The sequence below is a fragment of the Schistocerca gregaria genome, chromosome 3 (assembly GCF_023897955.1).
Source record: "Schistocerca gregaria isolate iqSchGreg1 chromosome 3, iqSchGreg1.2, whole genome shotgun sequence".
Classification (NCBI taxonomy): Eukaryota; Metazoa; Arthropoda; class Insecta; order Orthoptera; family Acrididae; genus Schistocerca; species Schistocerca gregaria.
Window position 1 is genome coordinate 380,822,111 of NC_064922.1, and position 20,160 is coordinate 380,842,270.

The 20,160-nt window shown below is 43.3% G+C and overlaps 1 protein-coding gene across 4 annotated transcripts in view; it reads right to left on the reverse strand.

The window, feature by feature from the left end:
- The window catches only part of LOC126355007 (folliculin), a 149,329-nt gene that overhangs the window by 61,006 nt on the left and 68,163 nt on the right, over nt 1–20,160 (reverse strand). For all 4 annotated transcript variants that reach the window (XM_050005138.1, XM_050005141.1, XM_050005139.1 and 1 more), the window contains exon 5: nt 5,516–5,655. In XM_050005138.1, the coding sequence (XP_049861095.1) occupies nt 5,516–5,655 (140 nt within the window). The remainder of the gene's footprint in view (nt 1–5,515; nt 5,656–20,160) is intronic.

Genomic DNA, 20,160 nt, shown 5'->3' on the forward strand with positions numbered 1-20,160 from the left:
AAGGCTTAGGTTGTATGCTTACAAAGTGCAAATCATGCAGGCACTGCAACCAAATGATTTGTTGAAACATGCTGAATTTGCAACTGAGATTCTCAACAGGATTGATGGCACTAACGATTACTTAAATCGCATATGCTTTACCGATGAACCCACCTTTGTCAGTGGAATGGTAAATAGGCATAATGTCCATATATGGAGTTCAGAGTCTCCACATGCTACTGTACAGTTACAGCGACACAGCGAAACAGTGAATGTTTGGTGCGACCTCATGCGTAACAAGATTTTTGGGCCGTTTTTCTTCGCGGAAAAATCCACTATCGCTATCATTTACTTAGACTTTTTGCAACAGTTCATTGCCCCACAGTTAGAAGAATATCAACCATGGATAATTTTCCAGCAAGATGGAGCAACCCCCCCCCCCCTTCCCCCACACACACACTGGGCTTTGATAGTGCGTGATTTCCTGGATGAAACATTTCTGGATCGGTGGATTGGAAGGAATGGTCCAACACCCTGGGCACCCCGCTCTCCAGACATTACGCCCCTTGTCTTTTTTTTTTTTTTTCTGGGGCTACATCAGGGACAGAGTCTTCACCACACCAGTTGTTGACGTTGACAAACTGGATGTTAGAATACAAGCTGCTGTGGGTACTGTGACAGAACACATGTTATGAAACATCTGGCGGGAACTGGAATACCGCCTCGACATTCTCCAAGCTACCAACGGAGCACACATTGAGGTTTACTAAAGTAAGTGGTCTTAAAAAAAACTAGTAACACCATCCTATGAAATGGCATCAAATGTAAATGGTTATTCTCTAATAAATTGCTATAGTCAGGGAAAGTCTTTGTGCTTACCCTGTATGTTTGCATTTTCAGCTGTTTTGAATATTTAGTTTATTGTTGACAGTTGAGAAGGTTATACATGTTGTCGAGTACTCAGCTAATTTTTACTTTTGAAAAGGATGGATCAAACTATTTGCATTAAATTTCACCTGAAAATGGAATAAATCACAGCACTGTATTCAAAATGTTGACTGTGGCTTTTGGCTACTATCAGTAAGAGAAGAATTTTAAGAGTGGTATAAATGTTTAAAGAGTGTCAAGAATGTGTTGAATACAATGACCCCATGGATGCCCTACCACTTCATTACTGATGACAATGTCGAAGAAGTAAAGAAAATGATTGTGGAAAATTGCCAAGTCAACATCAGAGAGGTTGCTAATGATGTTGGCGTATCCTTTGGCTCATGCCAGGCAATTTTTTGGATGTTTTAGGCATGAAACATGTAGCAGCAAAATTCTGCACTTGTTGAATTTCACCTGAAAATGACGTTGCATAGGCATCGCTCAGGAATTGCTGAATGAAGCCGACCATGATCCAGAACTTCTAAGTAACGTTGTACCAGGTGATGAAACATAGGTATTTGGGTATGATGTTGAAACCAAGGTCCAATCATCCCAAAAGAAACTACCTGAAGAACCAAGACTGAAAAGAGTCCAGCAAGTCTGACCACATGCGAAAGTTCTCCTCACTGTTTTCTTCCATTACAATGGGACAGAGCATCATGAATTCCTGCCTAACCATCGTGCAGTCAAAAGGAATACCATTTGGAAGTTGTGTGCTGTTCGCATGAAGCAATCCACAGAAAACCACCAAAATTGTCTCAAAACCACTCGTGGAAACTGCACCATGATAATGCTCCCACTCACACCTCAGCATTTGGCAGTGACTTTTGGCAAATATGTTGCCTGAGCCACTTGTGACTTCATTCTATTTCTGAGGCTGAAGAGAACTATGAAATGATGTCATTTTGGAACCACAGATGAGATAAAAACTGAATCGCTGAAGGAGCTGAACAGTGCAAAGTGAGCTCCAGAAGTGTTTGCAACACTGGAAAAGTTCTGGCACATGTGTATTATATCTACAGGGGATTACTCTGAAGGGAGCAAGTTGAGGTTCATGAATAAACAACTGCATTGGGGGGGGGGGGGGGGGGGGGGACTTCCCAGCACTTTTCGATCACACCTCATATTAGCCAATCTAAATCTGTCAGTTTCCTGTAGATCACCCTGCATTACACTGCTTCAAGCATCACTTTTTTTTTATACTGTCCTGTATCCATCTCTATTGAAGAGATGATTCTGATTTGATGTCACTTTAGAAAATTACATGGCAATTCAACCAACTTCCCATTTGGCCTCATGAGACTGGCTGGACCCCATGCAAGGCCATTTTAGACCAGAAAATTCTGAAATAGTCATCAGGAATCAAATGTGGAGCTTCCACATCAGTAGCCAGCGACACTAATGACATGACAACACAGATAAATCATATATATGTAAGTCCACAGTATTCTCTAGACATGAACATTTTAGGTTAATCTTGACCGAGACGTGAATATCAACTGAAAAGACAAATTATTATAACCAGTCACATTTATTGTTCTTTTCACTGTTCATTTTTAAGAATTATACCTCCATCATCAGGTCGATTTATGTCAGTTCATAAGTTATTACGTTATGGGCAGTTTGTATGTACAACTCTTTGTGGCCAAACTGTGGCACTGTCACTTTGTGCCACAATCTGCATTTCCAACTCTATTTACATCACATACAGTGGTTGAACAAAAACATGGAAAACCATGTGAAATGTGTGCTTGAACATAAATGCAGGTGCTTGCCAAGCCTGCAGGTTGTGCTGCTGTATTTGACCACAAACAGCACATGTGCAATGTCCTTACTACATTGTAACTTTCAGTGGATGTCAGAACAGCATTCTGTGTAGTTGTGAGTGCATTATATTGAAGCTAAGTGGATTAGAACACGAGTAATTGTTTATGTTTGATTGGTGGGTGCTTCAGTAATCAGTGTAGTTGAAGTGCTCAGTTTCAAGAGGCACTGTATTGAAGGTTTATAGCACTTACAGGGAAAGCAGAAAAACATCATCTGCTAAGTCAAAATGTGGATGGAATTTGTGTTGAGTGATGATGATGGATAGTCATCAAAGGGATTGTGATGAAAAATATGAGGACGACTGCTGCAAAAGTCACTGCAGAACTGAATGCTACACTCACAAACACTGTCAGCACCAAAACAACAGGAAGATAGTTCCATAAGCAGGGAACTGCAGTGCTAGCTGCAATTCCAAAACCACTCATCAGTGCTGCAAATCCCATAACAGGAAAACGTGGTGCCAAAGCCATAAAATCTGGACTATGGAGCTATGGAAGAAAGTCATTTGGTCAGATGAGTCTTGGTTCACAATGTTTCCAACTTTTGGCCAAGTTTATGTCCCAAGAGTAAAACATGGCAAAGATTTGCCAATGACATGGGCAGCCATGTCATGGTATTCCTTGGGCCCCTTGGTTACTCTGCATGGTCGCATTACTGCCACGGATTATGTGACCATTTTGGCTGATTGGGTCCATCCCATGATACAATGTTTGTTCCCCAACAGTCATGCTGTGTTCCAAGATGACAATTCCCCCATTCACACAGCTTGCATTGTCCAGAACTGGTTTTGTGAGGATGAGGATGAATTGTTTCATTTCCCTGTGACACCACAGTCACCAGATCTTGATGTTATTTAGACTTTGTGAGCTACTTTTGGCAGAAGGGTGCATGACCACCATCCACCTCCATCATCATTATCTAAACTTGCCACTACTTTGCAGGAAGAATGGTGTAAGATTCTCTTGAAAACCATACAGGACCTGTATTTGTCCATTTGCAGATGACTGGAAGCTGCTTTGAATATCAACAGTTTTCCTACATCATATTAGGTATGGTAATATATTATGTTTGTGGTGTTTCCATATTTTTGTCCACTCTCTGTACATTTTCTATAAATGGAACTACGCAAAGATGCAGCATTTAGACTGTCTTAATATGCCCCTTTGCTTAGTTCAGTTAAATACAACTGGAAAGGTAGTTTGTGACCACTGAAACACAGTGCCACAGATTGTTAACAAAAAGTTGTATGTACCAATGGTCTATGGTTAATTAATTGACGTATACCAAGCTGATGATGGAAGTACAATGCTTCGAAATAGATAGTGGGTATAATAATAAACATGATTGGTTACAGAAGTTTGTATTTTCAATTTACTCTCTCTATATTGAGCTATTCCAGCTTGAGCTCCCACTCATGGGCATCAGAGATAGACAAGTGGCTCACACATGTGTAGAACACATGAAGTAAGGCCTTCTGGCAGGTAGCCTACCCAGCCAATGCCTGCCTGTGGGCATTCAAAGGTGCCCGTACCCCAAGCTCTACATGTTCACATTGTATTTGAAATCTCATATCAATTTAACTTACCAAATTTTGTAGTTGTTGCATTATTAGTAATTTGGAAAAAGTAATCTGAACTTCCAAATTGAGGTTTTCTTGTATAAACCATGCTTGTGTTGAAAGCAGGAGAGCAATGGCTTGCAAGTTGTGAAAAAGCTTTATTGCTTAGTTCTTAACAAGGCTAGTGGGTTAGAGGGCAATATCAGGAATGACAGAAGAGTGTGGATATCCAGGAGGATTTGAAAAAGAATACAAAACGTACTCTTCTACAGTAGGTAACACAACTTAGCTCCTGCCCCATATCAGAATGGTATACAGACAAGTTTGCACAATGGGTTTGCTAGCCAGGCTCACATTAAGTTCTTTTGTGACTTTCCTATAGGAAACAATTGGAAACATAAGGACTCACATGATAAATGTCTCACGAAGATATGAAGGTGAAACACTGACATTTATGCTCACCTCACAGCTGGGACTGAGGGAGTATCTGTTTTTTCTGAGCTCCATTACAAGGGAGGCTAAGAGAAACCAGTTGTCAGTCCTGACATCATGGCATGACAAAAATGAACCTTTTTGATTGGCTGCTGTTAATGTGGCCTGGTGCTGTCCAGTTGCAAAAGGCTTTAAACAGGCACTTGCACCTTGCTGATACATACTACAACTGTGCCCATAGTTTAAGTATTAAAAATGTAAAGCTGGCTGAGTGACCTGTACATAACATAGAAGTTAATATATGACTGGCTCTATGCACTATTCGATCAGTATATTTACCAATGTGATCATCTCTAAAGAGCATACAAACATCCAACAACTCTGGTTATTAATTTATCTCAATTAGCTTTATATTAAACAAGGATGAAGCTGAGACACACACTTCTTACAATTTGCAGAATGTAACACAGTTATTACACACATAGCATGACTTACTAAATTTGTTTCAGCTAAATCCATTATCTGATGTGCCTCTTTAGTGACATAAAAAGCACCAAACTCAATCATCTTCAAAAACAAAAATTTGGGCAACATTTCTTGCTTTATGACTGGAATTGAACTTATGAAAAACTATGACTGAAAACTATTGGCATATAGTGTAAGTGGGAAAACACACTGTGGAATCATATTTAACATAAAATATTGGATCAACATCAACATTTCAAGTCTGAAATATACAAGAACATACGACAAAAAGAGTCAGACAGTTCCATTTAGCATCAAACTTACTGTGGAAATATGTTGTTATCACTGGTGAGCTCAGCTACAGAACGAGACGGTTTATTTGCTGAGTGTTGTTTGTATACTGAACTGTCTGCTGACAATCTGAGGGCACGTTGTGGGCACTGAGACTGCTCATATTCATACACCTACAACAATTGTTAAACACTGTGATTAAACTGAAATGTTTCAGTTAAGTGCAGAAAATAAAGAACAGAATAGTTACATGCCATCTCTTACAGTGCAAATTTAATTTCTGTTAGGGGGAGAAGGAAAAAAATGAAAAGAAAAACAGGAAGTAACAAGCTTTGATAGAGAGAAAAAGTGTCCTGAATTACACAAGATATACGCATCATCCAATCATCCATACACTAAATCTCCTTTTAATCAGAGTATTCAGTTCACCGATCAAATCATTTTCAAATCTGCTCCCTCTCCAACCCTCTCTCTTTCCCCCTTCTAATAATTTCACATCTGTTCACTATCTGATTTTCTCTTTCACCCACTGATCTTCCTCTATTCTTTACCCTTTAACAACTACAGACAACATATCTTCACAGTACATTTCCTAGTAAACTCAAGAGCTTTATATTGTATAGTTCATCATCAAATTTTGTGGAACTAATCTCAGTGTTTTCATTCTACTCTTTCTCTGTCTTTTTGTTGGCATATGTTTCGAGTTTTGAATAACTCACCAGTCCTTTTATCATGACTCCAGTTTTTAACACTTACACCTTGATGCTGAAAACTTCAGGATTCTCATTAATATTTTTCCATTCTTTTCAGCCCAGCCACTTATTTGCAATTTTATTTCTCCAGATACTTGGAAAAAAATAAATGCTTCTCCTGAACATACACTGGATTACTTTTATTAAACTGTTTCCTCTCCAGTTCTTAAGATTGAGGGAAGTCACCTTGTATGGGCAGTTTTATTTTAAAATAATAACTTTACTTAGCTAATTTTGCCTCCTCCAACACTTTCAAGCTACCTCAGTTACCTGCACCACAGTAAAAAATTATAAGCCTATAGCAACAAATATTCCACACATCTGTGTGGAGGAAGCAACAAGTGGTGGCATCCTTAGCAACGGTTTGTCACAATCATGGTAGTTATGAGAACAAATATCTCAGACATGAAACCTATACATAAAAAGAGAAAAATGTGAGCCTTAGGGCGGATTCTGTGCCAGTGTTTTTTTGAGTCATCAGTCTTCTGACAGATTTGATGTGACCCATCACAAATTCCTCTGCTGGGCCAACCTCTTCATCTCAGAGAAACAATTGTTACCAACATCCTCAATTATTTGGTGGATCTATTCCAACCTCTGTCCTCCTCTACAGTTTTTACCAGAGTGCAACACATTAAAATGTATTAGTGCAACAATTAAAATGAAAATAAACATGATGTGGTTAGTATCTTAAAATAAAATTAACAGATATAATAATTAAATACTTAGTGATTGTGAAGATCAACAAGTTATACACTTAGCACACACTTACATTTTTTATTCCAACAACCTCACAAAATCAGAAGCATATACAGACAACAAAATTTTTGGGTCAAACAAGTCAGCAACATTAAATATTTTAAAATTTGTATATTATGTTCCTTAATTAGGTTTGCTTGTGACAAATAAATGATTAAAAACATTCTATTTTTATGTGTTCTTCTTGTCCTCAATTCTAAATTCTCTTTACTGGTTTCTACTTCTTAAACCCTGACTTTTCAATACATATTTTTTAAAGCAATAATACCATACATTTCTATTTTACACACACTTACTCAGCCTGATAGTTCCATTTCTGAGCCCAACAGTGCCAGAAGATGACAAAATTTTAGCTACCATCCTTTTTATGGTCTTATAGCTAGGATTAGTGCTTTCAATTTAAAATGTGCCTATTGGCAGTACTGGAATTTCACCTCCTGAGTGTAAGTAATGGCCAGACATTTTGGCTCTCTGTAATTTTACAGACTCTTTACATTATGGAGTACATCACTCTTTTTCCTTCACACTTTATCAATTCCTTTACTTCAGTTAACACATGCTAAGTTTTGTCATTTAAAGCATGCAGCTGAACATCATTACTAGCTGCTGCTGCTGCTACTGCTGTTGTTGTTGTTGTGGCCTTCAGTCAGAAGATTGGTTTGATCCCATACTCTACAGAGTCTATCCTGTGCAAGCCTCTTCATCTCTCAGTAACAACTGCAACCTTCATCAACTTGAATCTGCTTACTGAAGTCAAGCTTTGGACTCCCTCAATAATTTTTACGCCTCACACTTCCCTCATTTACCAAACGGCCAACTTCTTTACCTTCAGGGTGTGTTTTTTTTTCAATTAATTTCTTCTTTTAGTCAGTTTGTGCCACACATTACATAACTTTCCAATGCAATTAAGTTCATCTTCATTAGTCATGCAGTCAACCCTTTCACTCAACCACATTCTTCTGTAGAAACTCACTGCATGAGGTTCTATTCCATTCTCTTCTGTACTGCTTATTGCCTGTGTGTCACTTCCCACTTCTGTGCAAGGCTACATTCCATACAAATACAACCAAAAAAGACCTCCTAACCCTTAGATTTATATTAGATGTTAATGTATTTATCTTTACTTGCTGTTACCATCATCAGCTATTTTGCTGTTGCTTTTACTTCCAGGTGTACAATGTATTTCACTTCCAGGTGCATAATATATCTGCCATCTACTGACACAACTCTTAAATGCAAACACAGTCTTCTGCAGACTACATGAAATAAAACTGACATCTAATATTACTCTTTTTGGGTAACAAGCCCCACATAAGCAAAAAGTATGAAGGAGATAGCTGTTACTAATTCCCATAAATTAAATCATATTGGTGTTTCTTGTTGTCATTTTTCTGAGTTTGCAAATTAAATTTAGTTTTTAATAAATTCTACCTTCTGCAAAAGAAGACATAATTTATTAAAAACAAAAATTCTTGCAAACTCTATCATAGCACCGTTATTGTATTACAGTAAGCCTGAGAATAGTGTGATCTAGTATACATATTATTGTAATATTTAAGAATATTTTATTCTTGGCATACTATAGTGTAATGTCTGGTTCTGAGATGTTGCTGTCAGTGATTAACAGTCAGAAAACAAATAATTATAAAATGATATCTATGATATCTAACTAGAATAACGATTATAGAATTTTTTCTGGTGCTAAATGACATAGGGGTTCACTTATTTGTTTGTAATACATCAAGTGATGAACTACAGGTATATAATGTTTACATTTTATGTGTGTTCTCAATATTATACCTGTCAAACAAACAGAAATATTTTACGCAAAGCAGCAACACAATAAATTCATTATTCTGTAACACTGTGCTTTAGTCTTTTCAAATTTACTGTGTTCTCTAAATATGTCTAAACTTTTCAAAAAATTATCTCAATGACAGTTGTGCTTCATATTTAACTTTGTGTCTGATAGATTTAAATTAAAGAACACTTTCTAGCCACTTGTAATTACATAAAAACATGCTACTAAAAATTTAAATGATAAAATATTGGCAACTGGTATTTTTTTGAGGTGTCAAAACAATGTCATTGTGCAATTCATGACATTCTCCAAGAGAAGCTTGAATATTATGGTATCAGACATCTGGCTGGTAACTGGTGTGAATCCCATCTAATTGAAAGACTGCAGAGTTTCACATAAAGAAACCCAGGGAGAGTACACATTAAAACTGCATCTTTGGAATAGAGAATTATCTATAAAGATATACTACAGGAATTTTGGTGTCACCGCCAGACACCACACTTGCTAGGTAATAGCCTTTAAATCGGCCGCCATCCAGTAGTATACATTGGACCCGCGTGTCGCCACTATCAATGATTGCAGACTGAGCGCCACCACACGGCAGCTCTAGAGAGACTTCCTAGCACTCGCCCCAGTTGTACACCCAACTTTGCTAGCGATGGTTCACTGACAAAATACGCTCTCATTTGCCGAGACGATAGTTAGCATAGCCTTCAGCTACGTTATTTGCTACGACCTAGCAAGGCGCCATTATCAGTTACTATTGATATTGTGAATCATGTACTGTCAAGACCGACGTTCGTCATTAATGGATTAAAGTTAAGTATTCCACCAGCTACGTCCGTTTTTCTAAATTCTAATTTCCTTGTCCTGTTCCAGACCTCATGCCAGCCTGCGTGAGCTAAAACGCGTGCCTTTCGGCTTCCTCTTGTAACACGGTGTTGGCTCTCCTGCCGACCACAACATTGGCGACGAGGCAAAACCACGTTCTTATCGATATTGCCCTGATTTACTTGTGTAATGGCTTCACCACAATCTCCAGGTGTACTGTCCAAATTTTATCGCTTACAGAATCAGGAGACGCAGGCATTACTGGATGCCCTTGGACACCTCGTCCAGGGTCAATGTGCGATGCAAAACAATGCCACAGCCGCCACTCCACCGCTAATGCAGCCACAACACGCTGTTGCACCAACTTTTCAACCTTTTGATGCTGCACTGGAAAGCTGGACGGAGTGGTCACGCCAATTTGGATTCCATCTCACCGCCTACAGAATTCAAGGTAATGAGTGGAAGCCATTTTTGTTGTCTTCGGTCGGCGTGAATACGTACCGTGTGATAGTCAAATAATTTCCCCGACGCGACCTAGCAACTCTGTCCTACGACGAAATTTTGTCTGCATTAGATGCATATTTCAAAGAATCAGTCAATGTAGTTGCAAAAAGGTATACCTTCTTTCGTACAAAACGTACGGCAGGTCAGACTAATCGGGAGTGGGTTGCAACCTTGCAAGGCCTTACTAGGGATTGTGCTTTTGAGTGTCAATGTGGACTCCCTTATTCAGATACTATGGTACGTGATGCAATTGCACAGAACATTTCTGATGTTCGTATAAGGGAAAAGATTTTGAAACTAGTCAATCCCTCCCTTCAACAAATGATGGACATACTGGATCGGCAGGACACACTTGACTTTGCTCAGGAATCACTTGAAACTTTGCCAGCAGTGTGTCAGGTTAACCGGCCCGCCGGGCAAGCTGCATGGAGCAGTAAACAGCCCACACGCCCGGCCGCGCTGCTGCCGCCAGGCTCTCAGTCACGTGTGTCGCACCGGCAAGAAAATGCAGTGATCAAATCATGCCCGCGGTGTGCTACTAAACATTCACGTGAGAATTGCCCATCACGCCAAGCTATTTGCTTATTGTAATAAAAAAGGACATGTTCAGAATGTTTGCCAAAAAAAGCTCAGATCGGAAGCTCAAAACCGTTCCAGGCCATCTCCTTCGCGCCTGAATCGGAATCGAACCAAGGATACTCAGGCTCATGAAACTTCCCCCATGGAAATTCATGTAGTTCATTCCACTCTGTGTAGAGCCCCTATCTCTAACAGTGACTGTGTTTGTCCCAAAAATAGTGTGCGTCGACATCGCCGGAACTCCCGTCAAGTCGCAAGTGATTATGTACCAGTGTCAGTTCACGTTGCATGAGACAGTCGCTCTTGTCGTCAGCAGGACAATAAACTTTTTGTAGACTTGGACATTAATGGCAAAGTGATACCATTCCAGCTTGATACAGGAGCTGCAGTTTCACTGATCAATCAAGACACTTACAAACTGCTGGGCACACCTCTGTTGTGTGCCGCAAATGTTAAGTTAACTAGCTATTCGGGTCAAGAGATCCCTGTGTTAGGACAGTGCGGCCTTCTTGCAACATACAAAGGACAAACAAAACTTATGTTATTTTACGTCCTTTGTTCTTCTGCAGTGAACTTGTTTGGTTTCGATTTATTTCAGTTATTGTCTATAGTAAATCAGGTCCTATCAGTGAATCAGACGGTGCCTTCAGACAGTGTTTCTCGTCTATGTGAAGAATTTGCAGACTTTTTGCACTGGGCCTCGGTTGCGCTAAGAACTATAAAGCACATTTGGAACTAAAAGTTTCCGCGCAACTGAAAACTTTCAGAGCGCGCAATGTTCCCCACGCATTGCGTGATTAGGTCACAAAAACATTACACGACTTGGAATCACAAGATGTAATTTAATGTGTGCAGGCTTCTCTCTGGGCATCACCCTTAGTAATTTTGCCAAAACCTTCTGGAAAGTTGAGACTTTGCGTGGACTTCAAGGCAACAGTGAATCCACAACTAGTGATTGCAACTTTTCCTTTACCCCGCCCGGAAGATCTTTTTGACAAACTGTGTCCGGGTAAATATTTTTCGAAGTTGGACCTCACAGATGCGTACTTGCAAATACCGGTGGACGAAGAATCCCAGCGCATTTTGGTGGTTAACACGCATCTTGGGTTGTATCAATTCAAACGACTGCCATTCGGGCGTGCATCCGCCCCTGCATTGTTTCAGCAATATCTACAAACTGTTTGTGCATCAGTCCCTACTGCAGCAAATTATCTGGATGATATTGTGATCTCTGGAAAGATGGAAGAAGAACATTTGTCCAATCTCAGAACATTATTTCAGGTCTTGCGACAAAATGGTCTTCACTTGCGGAAGGACAAATGTGTGTTTTTTGCTCATGACTTGCCATACTTGGGACATGTACTCAATGCCCAAGGCATACATCCCAGTCCCACGCACCTTCGTGCCATACAAGACTATTTTCCTCTCGCAGTACCGCTACGATATCTTGTATCGGTCCACTGCTAAGCACAGACACGCTGATGCGTTGTCCCGCTTGCCTGTTGCTGAGGATAGGGCATTCGATTTCTCTGAACTTGCTTGCATGTTCATTGAAGCGGAAACCGATGACGTGTTTGAATCGTTTCCGATTAATTTTCGCCGTGTAGCTACAGCCACAGCTACCAACCTTGTCCTTGCTTCCATTCTTCGTTTTGTTGCTACGCAATGGCCCTTGTCAGTCACAGATCGGGGACCCATTGGTTCGACGATTTTTTGCTCACAAGGAGAGACTTTTTGTACAACGTGGTGTTTTGCTGTTGCGTTCTGATAATGATCAGTCCAGGGTCGTGGTGCCACCTTCGTTACAGTCCTCTGTCTTACAGCTTCTCCACCAAGGACATTGGGGTATAGTGAGAACGAAACAACTTGCTCGTCAGCACTGTACTTGGTTCGGAATCGATGCCGCGATTACGAATATGTGCTCTTCTTGAATGATGTGTGCCGAACACCAACCAGCACCACTGTGGAAATTCTTTGCATGGCCCAAAGCCACTTCCCCTTGGCAACGCTTACACATCAATTTTGCTGGTCCATTCTGGAATGCTCGATGATTGGGTGTGGTAGATTCATTCAGTAATTTTCCTTTTGTTGTCCGGACGTCTTCCACGATGTCATCTGCCACCATCCAAGCGTTATCCGCTATCTTTTGCTCTGAAGGTCTTCCACAGACTATTGTTTCCGACAATGGCCCACAATTCATGTCCGCAGAATTTCAGTAATTCTGCAAGGCCAATGGTATTCAGCATCTGACGTCTGCGCCATTTTCGCCACAGTCAAACGGTGCTGCTGAACGACTGGTCAGGACTTTCAAGTCACAGATGTTGAAGTTGAAAGAGTCGCATTCTTGGGAGGACGCGTTATTGATCTTTTTGTCCTCGTATCGCTCTCAGCCCCGAGATGGTCGCTTGCTGGCTGAGTTGCTCCACGGTATTCATCATCGAACCTTGATGTCTTTGCTACATCTGCTGCATCAGGTTCCAGTGCAGCGGCACACACCCGCTTTTGCTCCAGGCGACGTTGTCTACTATCGCCACAGTCGAGGTTCATGGCGTTGGCTCGAAGGGTGCATTCTTCGCTGCCTCGGGTGCAGCGGCAGACACCTGCTTTTGCTCCAGGCGACGTTGTCTACTATCGCCACTATCGAGGTTCATGGCGTTGGCTCGAAGGGCGCATTCTTCACTGCCTTGGCAGCGCTATGTATCTGGTTTTGGGAGCCTCTGGTGAGGTGCGTCGGCATCTCAATCAGCTGCGCCTCTGTCGTAGCACAGGATCTGCCACTCACCGTCTGCTTTCAGCGACGGTGCCGTCTGGTCAGCGCCCTGGGGACCCATCTACTGGCTCGCCTCAGACCCAGGTGTTACCGAAACTGCCTCCCATTTTGCCCCATGGCGATCCGCCGCCGCCGCCACCGCCATCGCCGCCTGTTCTCCCACCAGCGACGCCTGCAGTGCAGCCGTCGGGCGCCCCCCTGAGTCGCGCACCACCGATCGCTTCCCGTGAGCAGTTGTCCTCCTACATGGAACTCTTGCCCGCTCCAGACCATCTGTCGTCTTCGCCCGTCGGGTGCCCCGGCCCGATGGAGGTCGACCCTTCGGCCCCTCCTGTCTCTCTACGGGTGCATACACCGCATGTTGGCGTGCACCCTGGAGCAGGTTTTCAGGTGTTTCCTAGCTCCCCGCGGTCCGAATGGCAGGGTGCGGGTGGCACAGCCTCGCCTGTTGTTAGGCTCCCCACCTCGTTGCATACGTCAACATGGGGTCCTCTCCACAGCGGGTGGAAGCCTTATGCCACAACTGTACACCGATTTGCGGGGGAGGAATGTGGTGTCACCGCCAGATACCACACTTGCTAGGTGGTAGCCTTTAAATCGGCCGGGTCCAGTAGTATACATCGGACCCGCGTGTCGCCACTATCAATGATTGCAGACCGAGCGCCACCACATGGCAGGTCTAGAGAGACTTCCTAGCAATCGCCCCAGTTGTACAGCCGACTTTGCTAGCAATGGTTCACTGACAAAATACGCTCTCATTTGCCGAGACGATAGTTAGCATAGCCTTCAGCTACGTTATTTGCTACGACCTAGCAAGGCGCCATTATCAGTTACTATTGATATTGTGAATCATGTACTGTCAAGACCGACGTTCGTCATTAATGGATTAAAGTTAAGTATTCCACCAGCTACGTCCGTTTTTCTAAATTCTAATTTCCTTGTCCTGTTCCAGACCTCATGCCAGCCTGCGTGAGCTAAAACGCATGCCTTTCGGCTTCCTCTTGTAACACGGTGTTGGCTCTCCTGCCGACCACAACATTGGCGACGAGGCAAAACCGCGTTCTTATCGATATTGCCCTGATTTACTTGTGTAATGGCTTCACCACAATCTCCAGGTGTACTGTCCAAATTTTATCGCTTACAGAATCAGGAGACGCAGGCATTACTGGATGCCCTTGGACACCTCGTCCAGGGTCAATGTGCGATGCAAAACAATGCCACAGCCGCCACTCCACCGCTAATGCAGCCACAACACGCTGTTGCACCAACTTTTCAACCTTTTGATGCTGCACTGGAAAGCTGGACGGAGTGGTCACGCCAATTTGGATTCCATCTCACCGCCTACAGAATTCAAGGTAATGAGTGGAAGCCATTTTTGTTGTCTTCGGTCGGCGTGAATACGTACCGTGTGATAGTCAAATAATTTCCCCGACGCGACCTAGCAACTCTGTCCTACGACGAAATTTTGTCTGCATTAGATGCATATTTCAAAGAATCAGTCAATGTAGTTGCAAAAAGGTATACCTTCTTTCGTACAAAACGTACGGCAGGTCAGACTAATCGGGAGTGGGTTGCAACCTTGCAAGGCCTTACTAGGGATTGTGCTTTTGAGTGTCAATGTGGACTCCCTTATTCAGATACTATGGTACGTGATGCAATTGCACAGAACATTTCTGATGTTCGTATAAGGGAAAAGATTTTGAAACTAGTCAATCCCTCCCTTCAACAAATGATGGACATACTGGATCGGCAGGACACACTTGACTTTGCTCAGGAATCACTTGAAACTTTGCCAGCAGTGTGTCAGGTTAACCGGCCCGCCGGGCAAGCTGCATGGAGCAGTAAACAGCCCACACGCCCGGCCGCGCTGCTGCCGCCAGGCTCTCAGTCACGTGTGTCGCACCGGCAAGAAAATGCAGTGATCAAATCATGCCCGCGGTGTGCTACTAAACATTCACGTGAGAATTGCCCATCACGCCAAGCTATTTGCTTATTGTAATAAAAAAGGACATGTTCAGAATGTTTGCCAAAAAAAGCTCAGATCGGAAGCTCAAAACCGTTCCAGGCCATCTCCTTCGCGCCTGAATCGGAATCGAACCAAGGATACTCAGGCTCATGAAACTTCCCCCATGGAAATTCATGTAGTTCATTCCACTCTGTGTAGAGCCCCTATCTCTAACAGTGACTGTGTTTGTCCCAAAAATAGTGTGCGTCGACATCGCCGGAACTCCCGTCAAGTCGCAAGTGATTATGTACCAGTGTCAGTTCACGTTGCATGAGACAGTCGCTCTTGTCGTCAGCAGGACAATAAACTTTTTGTAGACTTGGACATTAATGGCAAAGTGATACCATTCCAGCTTGATACAGGAGCTGCAGTTTCACTGATCAATCAAGACACTTGCAAACTGCTGGGCACACCTCCGTTGTGTGCCGCAAATGTTAAGTTAACTAGCTATTCGGGTCAAGAGATCCCTGTGTTAGGACAGTGCGGCCTTCTTGCAACATACAAAGGACAAACAAAACTTATGTTATTTTACGTCCTTTGTTCTTCTGCAGTGAACTTGTTTGGTTTCGATTTATTTCAGTTATTGTCTATAGTAAATCAGGTCCTATCAGTGAATCAGACGGTGCCTTCAGACAGTGTTTCTCGTCTATGTGAAGAATTTGCAGACTTTTTGCACTGGGCCTCGGTTGCGCTAAGAACTATAAAGCACATTTGGAACTAAAAGTTTCCGCGCAACTGAAAACTTTCAGAGCGCGCAATGTTCCCCACGCATTGCGTGATTAGGTCACAAAAACATTACACGACTTGGAATCACAAGATGTAATTTAATGTGTGCAGGCTTCTCTCTGGGCATCACCCTTAGTAATTTTGCCAAAACCTTCTGGAAAGTTGAGACTTTGCGTGGACTTCAAGGCAACAGTGAATCCACAACTAGTGATTGCAACTTTTCCTTTACCCCGCCCGGAAGATCTTTTTGACAAACTGTGTCCGGGTAAATATTTTTCGAAGTTGGACCTCACAGATGCGTACTTGCAAATACCGGTGGACGAAGAATCCCAGCGCATTTTGGTGGTTAACACGCATCTTGGGTTGTATCAATTCAAACGACTGCCATTCGGGCGTGCATCCGCCCCTGCATTGTTTCAGCAATATCTACAAACTGTTTGTGCATCAGTCCCTACTGCAGCAAATTATCTGGATGATATTGTGATCTCTGGAAAGATGGAAGAAGAACATTTGTCCAATCTCAGAACATTATTTCAGGTCTTGCGACAAAATGGTCTTCACTTGCGGAAGGACAAATGTGTGTTTTTTGCTCATGACTTGCCATACTTGGGACATGTACTCAATGCCCAAGGCATACATCCCAGTCCCACGCACCTTCGTGCCATACAAGACTATTTTCCTCTCGCAGTACCGCTACGATATCTTGTATCGGTCCACTGCTAAGCACAGACACGCTGATGCGTTGTCCCGCTTGCCTGTTGCTGAGGATAGGGCATTCGATTTCTCTGAACTTGCTTGCATGTTCATTGAAGCGGAAACCGATGACGTGTTTGAATCGTTTCCGATTAATTTTCGCCGTGTAGCTACAGCCACAGCTACCAACCTTGTCCTTGCTTCCATTCTTCGTTTTGTTGCTACGCAATGGCCCTTGTCAGTCACAGATCGGGGACCCATTGGTTCGACGATTTTTTGCTCACAAGGAGAGACTTTTTGTACAACGTGGTGTTTTGCTGTTGCGTTCTGATAATGATCAGTCCAGGGTCGTGGTGCCACCTTCGTTACAGTCCTCTGTCTTACAGCTTCTCCACCAAGGACATTGGGGTATAGTGAGAACGAAACAACTTGCTCGTCAGCACTGTACTTGGTTCGGAATCGATGCCGCGATTACGAATATGTGCTCTTCTTGAATGATGTGTGCCGAACACCAACCAGCACCACTGTGGAAATTCTTTGCATGGCCCAAAGCCACTTCCCCTTGGCAACGCTTACACATCAATTTTGCTGGTCCATTCTGGAATGCTCGATGATTGGGTGTGGTAGATTCATTCAGTAATTTTCCTTTTGTTGTCCGGACGTCTTCCACGATGTCATCTGCCACCATCCAAGCGTTATCCGCTATCTTTTGCTCTGAAGGTCTTCCACAGACTATTGTTTCCGACAATGGCCCACAATTCATGTCCGCAGAATTTCAGTAATTCTGCAAGGCCAATGGTATTCAGCATCTGACGTCTGCGCCATTTTCGCCACAGTCAAACGGTGCTGCTGAACGACTGGTCAGGACTTTCAAGTCACAGATGTTGAAGTTGAAAGAGTCGCATTCTTGGGAGGACGCGTTATTGATCTTTTTGTCCTCGTATCGCTCTCAGCCCCGAGATGGTCGCTTGCTGGCTGAGTTGCTCCACGGTATTCATCATCGAACCTTGATGTCTTTGCTACATCTGCTGCATCAGGTTCCAGTGCAGCGGCACACACCCGCTTTTGCTCCAGGCGACGTTGTCTACTATCGCCACAGTCGAGGTTCATGGCGTTGGCTCGAAGGGTGCATTCTTCGCTGCCTCGGGTGCAGCGGCAGACACCTGCTTTTGCTCCAGGCGACGTTGTCTACTATCGCCACTATCGAGGTTCATGGCGTTGGCTCGAAGGGCGCATTCTTCACTGCCTTGGCAGCGCTATGTATCTGGTTTTGGGAGCCTCTGGTGAGGTGCGTCGGCATCTCAATCAGCTGCGCCTCTGTCGTAGCACAGGATCTGCCACTCACCGTCTGCTTTCAGCGACGGTGCCGTCTGGTCAGCGCCCTGGGGACCCATCTACTGGCTCGCCTCAGACCCAGGTGTTACCGAAACTGCCTCCCATTTTGCCCCATGGCGATCCGCCGCCGCCGCCACCGCCATCGCCGCCTGTTCTCCCACCAGCGACGCCTGCAGTGCAGCCGTCGGGCACCCCCCTGAGTCGCGCACCACCGATCGCTTCCCGTGAGCAGTTGTCCTCCTACATGGAACTCTTGCCCGCTCCAGACCATCTGTCGTCTTCGCCCGTCGGGTGCCCCGGCCCGATGGAGGTCGACCCTTCGGCCCCTCCTGTCTCTCTACGGGTGCATACACCGCATGTTGGCGTGCACCCTGGAGCAGGTTTTCAGGTGTTTCCTAGCTCCCCGCGGTCCGAATGGCAGGGTGCGGGTGGCACAGCCTCGCCTGTTGTTAGGCTCCCCACCTCGTTGCATACGTCAACATGGGGTCCTCTCCACAGCGGGTGGAAGCCTTATGCCACAACTGTACACCGATTTGCGGGGGAGGAATGTGGTGTCACCGCCAGATACCACACTTGCTAGGTGGTAGCCTTTAAATCGGCCGGGTCCAGTAGTATACATCGGACCCGCGTGTCGCCACTATCAATGATTGCAGACCGAGCGCCACCACATGGCAGGTCTAGAGAGACTTCCTAGCAATCGCCCCAGTTGTACAGCCGACTTTGCTAGCAATGGTTCACTGACAAAATACGCTCTCATTTGCCGAGACGATAGTTAGCATAGCCTTCAGCTACGTTATTTGCTACGACCTAGCAAGGTGCCATTATCAGTTACTATTGAAATTGTGAATCATGTACTGTCAAGACCGACATTCGTCATTAATGGATTAAAGTTAAGTATTCCACCAGCTATGTCCAATTTTCTAAATTCTAATTTCCTTGTCCTGTTCCAGACCTGACACCAGCCTGCGTGAGCTGAAACGTGTGCCTTTCGGCTTCCTCTAGTAACACGGTGTTGGCTCTCCTGCCAACCACAACAGGAATCAATACTGACTCCAGTCTCATTCTTGTTATATATGAATGATCTGTCATCATACAGTCAAGAAGCATAAACAGTTCTCTTTGCTGACAAAGTAAATATTGTAATCAAAACTAAAGGAAAGACTAGCACACTTGAAAATTTTAATGAAATTTTCTTCATAATTAATAACTGGTTTTCTGCAAATGGTCTGTCACTGAACTTGGACAATACTAATTAATGCAATTCTGTACTGCACAAGATCTGTCATATAATTAGAAAAATGCATGGGGGTCCATCAATAATGAAACAGTGTGTTCCAAATTCTTAGGTGCTTATATTGATGAGAACCTGAACTGCAGTCACATGTTACAGATCTTCTGCAACCATTGCACAACAAATAACACCTGATTTTGGAGATGAAAATGCTAAAACGTTATCTAAGTCTTCCTGTTTTGATTCATCTGTGTCATATGGTTTCACAGTCTGGGGAAATTTGACACTGAGAAAAAAGTTTTCGTTGCACAGAAGGTTTAATAGAGAGAATACACGGTGTCCTTTATACAACCACCTGTAGACAAATCATTAAACAATTGAGCATACTGACAACGTTTACTCCCTTATGAAGTTTGTCATCATCAATCAATCACAGTATGAAAACAACAGTAACATTCATAAATAATAATAATAATAATAACTGCATGTAGCTCGGATGTCACGGTGGTGACTAGTGTATCCTAACCTACCTCAGTTATCAAAATGGGGAAAGGAGACCTACAGTTTAATGTGGAACTTGAACCATATGTCTTTCTTGGTGACTCCACATATTGTGGAGAGGTGAGGGTTGGATTAAGGCAGACTGAAAATTTCCTTGCTCTGACTGGGATTCAATCCTGCAATCTCTCAGT